This window comes from Alosa sapidissima, unplaced genomic scaffold, assembly GCF_018492685.1.
Source record: "Alosa sapidissima isolate fAloSap1 unplaced genomic scaffold, fAloSap1.pri scaffold_459_ctg1, whole genome shotgun sequence".
NCBI classification, from domain to species: Eukaryota; Metazoa; Chordata; class Actinopteri; order Clupeiformes; family Clupeidae; genus Alosa; species Alosa sapidissima.
This window is the reverse complement of record NW_024582138.1, coordinates 1-7660: the sequence shown is the minus strand read 5'-3', so window position 1 is coordinate 7660 and position 7660 is coordinate 1. Positions and strand designations below refer to the sequence as shown.

At 47.4% G+C, this 7660-nt stretch overlaps 1 protein-coding gene across 1 annotated transcript; it reads right to left on the bottom strand.

The window, feature by feature from the left end:
• Positions 1 to 1055: 1055 nt before the first annotated feature.
• LOC121700849 (BAH and coiled-coil domain-containing protein 1-like) lies at positions 1056 to 7311 on the bottom strand. The gene is made up of 7 exons (XM_042084068.1): positions 6999 to 7311; positions 6602 to 6718; positions 5655 to 5804; positions 3072 to 3940; positions 2454 to 3041; positions 1743 to 1979; positions 1056 to 1336 (listed from the first exon to the last, which is right to left on the bottom strand). The coding sequence occupies exons 2-7, from the start codon at positions 6681 to 6683 to the stop codon at positions 1127 to 1129; spliced, it is 2136 nt and encodes a 711-aa protein (XP_041940002.1). The 5' UTR covers positions 6684 to 6718; positions 6999 to 7311; the 3' UTR covers positions 1056 to 1126.
• Between the last annotated feature and the right edge of the window lie 349 nt (positions 7312 to 7660).

Sequence of the window (7660 nt, the reverse complement as noted above, 5' to 3'; positions counted from 1 at the left end):
TTGATTGGAAAAAATCATTCCTTTTTTTGTTCAAAGATAATATTTATCTGGGCATTTTATTAAAAAAAGAAACAAAAAACAATCCCTGGAAATCCCCACTGAAGCGTTTTATTTATAATGTGTGAGTGTGTGTGTGTGTGTGTGAGAGACGAGTGGCACGAGATGACAGACACACACACACTTGTGTCAAGTCACCGTGAGCGTCGACATCAACTCCACAGGGGCCCTCCAGCTTCCCACCTCACTGGGGCCAGATCTGGCTCCCCTCCGGCTCAGATGTGGCTCCCTCCTGGCCCTCGTCTGGCACAGATAAGGCCCGACTCCGTCTGGCACGCATCTTTTTTCCGAGTCAGCGGTCGTTTGGGCACTCACACATACAGTATTATATACATTATCCTCCTCTCTTTCACACACACACACACACACACACACACACACACACACACACACACACACACAGACACACACACACGCTATCTCTCAGACATACGTAGTTACAAACACCATATTACACCCCAGTTCAACAGTGTTTTTGGTCCTGATGGAGCATGTAGAAACCTGTAAGACCAGTGTAGGGAGCGAGAGACTCCATTTTAATCTTCCCAAAGACCATCCTCCCATTGAGCTCTTTGCCTTTTTGTCTTTTCATAATCTTTTCTTTATATTTTTTACACATCTCGTAATGGTAAGGTCAGTATCAATGTCCTTCTCTTGTAGAAGACTCCAGTGCTTGACCGTGTTCTCTGAGTTACGTTCCTTGGCTTTAGGTCGGGTCGGGCCGGATCGAGTGTTCTAGTTCCGTCCGACGGGTTCTCTATCGCCCCTGGATCTCTTTACGGGTGCAGACACCAAGGATGCATCAGACACCTGATGCTGCGGTCCACAACAGCTGGGGTGGGCAGCCGCCATCCAACCCAACTCTCCCCGCACAGAGATAGGGAGGGGGCGGTCAGAGCCCAACAAGACCAATGGCACGGACAGCTTTTTGTTGTGGGTCAGTCCCAGCCTTCATTGCCCCCCTGCCCCATTATCATATTCATGTGGGGAGGGGGGTGGGGGGAGGTGGGTGGGTGGTATCCGTCACTCTTTCAGTAGTAATTCCCAAAGGGGTCTCCTTCTGTGACCTCTAGCAGATGATTGACACACCGTCGGCGGTCACTAGTTGGCCCGTGGTGGGGTCATAGGTCCCAGCCAGGTAGTACAGGTCCTGGCTGTGGCTATTGGGCTTCCTGGAGCGGCTGAGACGTTCATATTCATCGCGGCTGACCACCTGGCACTTGTGGGAGATGGTCTGGACGTCGTTTTCGTCTTCGTGGCACGACTGGTACAAGGCATGCTAACGGAAGGCAAGAGAGAGACAGAGTGGGTTAACATGAGGCTCCCCTGCACAGATCATCTATCATAGAAGCTTTATCTTCTAGCAAACGTGAGGCAAAAACTCTAATGGCGTTCTCTGATTCACCTCATACCCATGAGGGCTTTCAAACACTTCAAACTAAAATTAGTTAACTCTGCATATTTTTGTGTCTGTCCAACTTGCAGTCATATACTCATAGTTTCAATTTAATTCAACATGAATAAATTAGAATAGAACACTGTTTCAATGTAGCAATGTAACATAACATAACAGAATTAAAAGACAAAGTAGATTTCAAAAGAACAAAATTAATAGAAATAGAAATTGCACTGTTCCTAATAAGAAGATGTGACGTCGGTAATACGTGACGTTCCGTGTCCTTTACCTTGCCGTCGCGGTGCCTCTTGCCCAGCTTGGTCTCCTCGGGGTGGTAGAACCACTTCACCTTCACCACCATGTTCCCAGCCCACGACTCCCACATGCTCTCGATGCGGCCCACGTACGGCAGGTGAGGCCGCCCAGGTGAGAGGAACACGGCGCAGTCGCTGACGCGGATCATGTCTTTGCCTCGCACAATGGCCTTGTAGAAAAGCTTCCGGGCCTTTCCTTTCATACCTCTCCTCTGAGGAGGAAGAAAAATAGGTAGAAAAAAATAAATGTTAATGTTTAATAAAGAAACAGATTCATTATAAAGGGGATAGCTTTTTAAAACTATTTCTAAGGAATACCTAATAGACACCATTATCATATTTTTTGTTATAAAACTGTTGTTATATTTATAAAATAAAATTCAATTAGCTTTAATATTGCTGTGTGTAGTATGTCTGACATTTAAAATATGAATTAAATACTGGATGAAAAGTCAAATACCTTATCCTTTAACCGTGACCTTAAACATTTAAAGCTGTGGGTTTTTGAACATTCTAACATAAGATTCTGTTCCGCAACAATTGAAGGTTCTAAAATTCTATGTTGAATTCAATGAACCTTTATATGGCTCTGAATGAACCCAGATATTCTTTAGAACGTTCATTTTCCAACATTTCCTAAGGGGTTAAACATTTAGCCTCTGACCTTTGCCCTCTAAGGCCCTCACCTGAGTCGGGTTTCCGGACCACTTCCACAGCTGTCTGCCGGGCATGAAAGGGGAGGTGACTGGGGAGTTGTCCGGCGATGAGGACGCCACTTTCTGGCGCTTGGGCGGCTCTTTGGTGGCTTTGGCAGGAGACGGTGAGATGGTGGGAGTGCTGGGGGTCTCTTTCCTTCGGGGTGGCTTTGCCGCACCGTTGTTGGCTGAAGGCTTGGACCCCGATGTTGCCATGGCCTTGGAGCTGAAGCCGCCGTGTCTAGCCGGAGCAGAGGCCTGGTCTAGAGGCTGCTGCGGCTGTTGTGGCTGCTGTTGCTGTTGTTGTTGTTGTTGCTGTTGTTGTTGGAGCAGAGGGTGCCGGGATGACAGGCAACCCTGGAGCATCAGCCTGGACGCTTCCTCCTCATCGGAGCTGTAGGACGAGTCGTTGTCCGAGGAGCAGAGGCTGGAGCTGGACAGCGATCCCGAGCTGGACGACGACGAGGAGCCCGAGGACGAGGAGGAGACGGAGAGGCGCGAGAGGAAGCGTCCGGCCGAACGCAGCTCCCCGCGGGCTGCCGCCAGCGCCGCCGCCCTCCTCCGCACCACCTCCGCCGCCTCCTCCTCCTCTTCCACCTCCTCCTCCACCTCCTCGTCCTCCTCGTCCAGGTCCGAGTAGGAGCAGTCGCTGTGGCAGTTGTGGGCAGCGCTGCCGGCCCCACCGTACTCGGCAAACTCACCCAGCCCCATGTGGGGCTTCCTGGTATGGGACGCGCCTTTCATCATCAACAGCTCTGTCCGGCTACCACCAGCACCACCTCCTCCACCGCCTCCACTACTGCCCTTCTTGCTGTTCTTGGCCAGCAGCGCCGGGTGGGCGTACCCCACGTGGTGGTGGACGTCGCTTAGGCCTTTGCCCCCGAAGCCTCTCTCCAGCCGGGAGCCGGCCGACTCGTGTCCCCCGAGAAGCTGCAGCGCCTTGCCGTTCTTGGTCTTGGGGGACGTCACCCCCTCGTGGTCCAGCTTGACCAGGAACTCCTTCCTGTCGCCCGGTTTGCGGCCCCGGCTGTAGGGGCTGCTCTTGAGATGACCCAGGGGCAAAATGGACCCTTGCTGTTGCTGCTGCTGCTGCTGAGGATGGGGATTGGGATGATGTGGGTGTGGGTGGTGCGGATGCTGGTGGTGGTGGTGGTGGTGGTGGTGGTTTTGACTGTGGTGCTGATGCTGACTCCCGAACGACGAGTAACCATTGGCGATGCTGCTGAAAGAGTCCACCTCGAAGGAGGAGTTGAAGATGCTCTTGGTCGGCATGGACATCGGCGCGGACGTCAGGGGGAACAGGTCAGACTCCCGGCCACCACGCAGCGCCTTCTTGGGCAGGCCGTTGAAGTGGAAAAGGTCCAGCGGTCTCTTCCGGGACATGGCCATGGCCGGCCATCCGAGGAGAGGCGCGGTGCTGCCCGTCACACTCTCGGAAGTGCACGCTTTCATTCCGGAATGGACCAACTTTGGTCTCCCTGTAACGTTCAATAATAGAATCAAAGACAGAGAGAGAGAGAGGGAGAGGGAGAGAGAGGGGGGCTTGTATTAAAAAACATTTTAAAAAACGATGAAGATCAGTCCATATCACCAGTTAAAACCAACTCTTCCATATTGAGACAAAGCAAGCGAAAGTCCGAAAGAAAAAAAAAACATTTAAACGGGAGTGAAAGAACTGATAGGAGTGAAAGAAAAATTGAGGCACCCCAAAAAAAAAAGATCAATACATCATTGTGCGTTCCTAAAAAAAACATTCCATTTGCGAGCACACAGCTCCCAAGCTGGTCCCCGACATCCGAGCCATGGAGGCATAATTCCAGTGAAAGCGATAGGGCTGAGAACTAAGATCGGAGGGGCACTCGATTCCCCCCTTTGTCCGCCTTTTGTGCTAGTGTTTCCGGTCTGTCTTGAAGAGTCTGAAATGGCAGATGATAGGTCTGCAGCTGCACCTCAGAGACGCGAGTCGTGAGGGTCAGTTTCAACAGTGGAGGGACATAATGGTGACTATAACTGTAATTGGAGACTCTTGCTACTAGAGAGAGATAAAAGAAATAACTTTCTATTTTTTTAAGACTGTCTCAACCTTTATATAATAACAAATGGGGCAGGTTGATTTCCTAAATACTAGGAACGGCTTTATGCCTATGCTCCTGTTGTCCTAAGAGTGACTTGACGTACAGTAAAGGTACTCTAAGCGATGCCACGCGTTTTTAAGGCTAAAGCATTTTATGTCACTTACTGCAAACATCACCTAATCAACCGCTAGCTGTCTGTGTCCTGAATACACTGTAAAAAAAAAACACGATCTCTGGACAGCTCAGGCTCCAAAACGGCAACAAAAACAACCTGGGCAAACCTAGCCCATAAAAACGTAACAAACTGTTCCAGCAAACACAGAAGAGATGCGCGTTTAGGAGAGTTTCAATTGCACAGGAGCAGCACAGGAGGGAGGGGGAGGAAGTAACGAGCTAGCTCTCTGTTTTGTTTGAAAGTCAACAGAAGTGACATTACCCAGCATCGCTTAGAGCACAGTAACATGTAGCACAGATGATGGTGCATATGACTTATTTTTACTGCTCAACTCCAACAGCAGTTATTAAGGGAAGTTATAAAAAAGCTGGAATATCTATTTGTGTCAATCATAAAAGCTCCAGAGAACAGATTGGTTGATACAGGCTCAAACACGCACAAGGCCCAAGCTCTCTGGTTAGTGGTTCTGGTATTTCCTATAGTAGGAGAAGTCTGTGGTCTGGCCGTGGGATGACCGTGGGATGAACCTTAAAGGTTGTATCAGTGATTTCAGGCCCCAAAAAGGCCCAAACATAAATGATCACATTCATGTAATCTTTCCTAATGATCCGCTAGCTGCCCACTCCAGAGGAGGCTGTCAAAACGTGTCTCTGTAGGCAGCCTAAGCTCCGAGATCTGTGTTTTTGTAAGTTGCTTTGGATTAAAGCATCCGAGTTTGGTTCCAAAATGCTATATCCACCATTTTAATGAATTTTCATAAATACATTTTTTACATTTTCTTTTTATTAGAAATTTTAGTAGAAATGTTTCTGGGTGTTGTTATTTGATTTATCTTTACTTAATCAGAACGACACAACTGCAATTAGACTGATCATGTCCTGGAATACAGAGTTAAATAGCATGACTTTTGAGTTGTAAATGTGGACGCTGGTGGTGCGTTACCTGGCCTGGCCTTTGCAATGGTCTTGTTGGCGTCCCTGCAGGTCTGCCTGTCTGACGTGCTCTCCGCCTGCGCACTTGACCGCTCCTGGGTGTTGCTCCGGCGACACTGTCGCCCTGGAGACACCAATAGGGCAGGAGAAGGCTCCGCACCTAGGAAAGACACGGAATCTTATTAAAAAAGTTACACCATGGCGATCATCGGTGAGTGTGATTGGATTAAACACTGGCCTCCAGAAAATGAAAATCACTGCTTTTACAAAACAATAATATACACAAATACAGAAATATTGTTTTATTATAGTAAGTAAATAAGCAAATATATTACAGTAAAATAAATAACAATAATTAATCTCCATTTTTAAAAACATTAAAAAGTCATGTTATTTCATTGTGGATTTCAGGTAATGACAATCAAATTACAGTTGTGTTGTTTTGATTGAGTAAAGATAAATCAAATAAGTAAGGGATAACGGCCGCCGAGGTTCAGCTTGTTGTACAACTTTCGTTGGCCCTATAACAGCGATAGCATGGACAGTTAGCTTGTTTACAGTTGATTCCATTGTTGCAAAGCCTGCAACCGTCATCCTACTATGGTTGATCTAGTTACCATTCATAAGCATTGATATGGAATGGTGTCCTGTTATTCAGAATTAATAGCCACCCCACCAGCCAATCAGAAAAGAGTATTTCTTCTCTCTGGGTGATAATAATACTTAATTACAGTTCTACTGAAATTACTAGTAAAACAAAATGTGAAAAATTATGAAAATTCATTAAAATGGAGGATATAGGGTTTGGGAACAAAACTCTTCATATTGTACTTCAAATTAAATTAAATTGAATTAAATGTTTGCAAATGTTAATTAAATTCAATTACATTAAATGTAGGCAAATATAAGTCACACGACTGAAAGCTAAGTTCAAATTGCACATGTGTGTGGACTTACAGTGGACCTGATATCCAGGAGGCAGGACACGGACGTTCTGAAGAGAGATCCAGCCTCTGTCTCCATCATCAAACTCCACCATCACACTCCCTTCCTTCTCCTCCTCACCAGGACCTCCTGTCACACACACACACACACACACACACACACACACACACTATTAATTAAGGATTGCCTTGCCTATGGCCTATGCCTATCAGAGAGCATGGTGGTTGTGCAGGGGTGAAGGTGTGTGTGTGTGTGTGTGTGTGTGTGTGTGTGTGTGTGTGTGTGTGTGTGTGTGTGTGTTGTGTGTGTGTGTGTGCGTGTGTATGTGTGTGTGTGTGTGCGTGTGGACTGAGATAGATAGCTACAGTAGAGAGTGAGTAAGTGATTGAATTGCTAGACGCTGCCTCACCTCTGTGGACGTATCCTGGATACAGACAGCGAGAGCGTTCACTCCAATATGCACACACTCGCGTTCCTTCAGTTAGAACCGCCACAGACTCTGGTCGCTTATCCAGAACCTACACACACACACACACCACACACACACACACACACACACGATACTCAATCAGGAAGGCTTATTGTAATGCAAAGGTTCAAGTGAAAGGATAAGCTCGATCGATAAAAATCAAATGGGTGAGAGCATGTGTTAAGTCATGGCCTTCTACGTCTGCACACAGAGACATTAAAAAGATGTGGTGCTGTTAAATCTCTCTCTGTCTCTCTCTCACACACACACACACACACACACACACACACACACACGCACGCACGCACGCACCGCACGCACGCACACACCACACTATCCACAGGCTACCCTGGTGCTCGCAGTTTTTTTTTTTTTTTTAATTCTCATTAAAAAATCAAAAGACAGAAGCCTCTAATCACTGAATGGAGGGAGAAAAAAAAGGAGAGAGAGGGAGGGAGCGAGTGTGTGTGTGTGGGTGTGTGTGTGTGTGTGTGTGTGTGTGTGTGTGTATGTGTGTGAGAGAGAGAGCACATGTCTGTGTGGCTGTGCGTGTGTGTGTGTGCGTGTGCGTATGTGTGTGTTTGTGTTAAAAGGAAGGCTAA

Excerpts from the sequence above, each read along its gene's own strand:
- LOC121700849 (XM_042084068.1), bottom strand. The coding sequence starts at position 6,683 with ATGGTGGAGTTTGATGATGGAGACAGAGGCTGGATCTCTCTTCAGAAC. Across the intron at positions 1,980-2,453 it reads GGTCCGGAAACCCGACTCAG|AGGAGAGGTATGAAAGGAAA; the intron begins GTGAGGGCCTTA and ends CTTCCTCCTCAG. Across the intron at positions 1,337-1,742 it reads AGAGGCACCGCGACGGCAAG|CATGCCTTGTACCAGTCGTG; the intron begins GTAAAGGACACG and ends GCCTTCCGTTAG.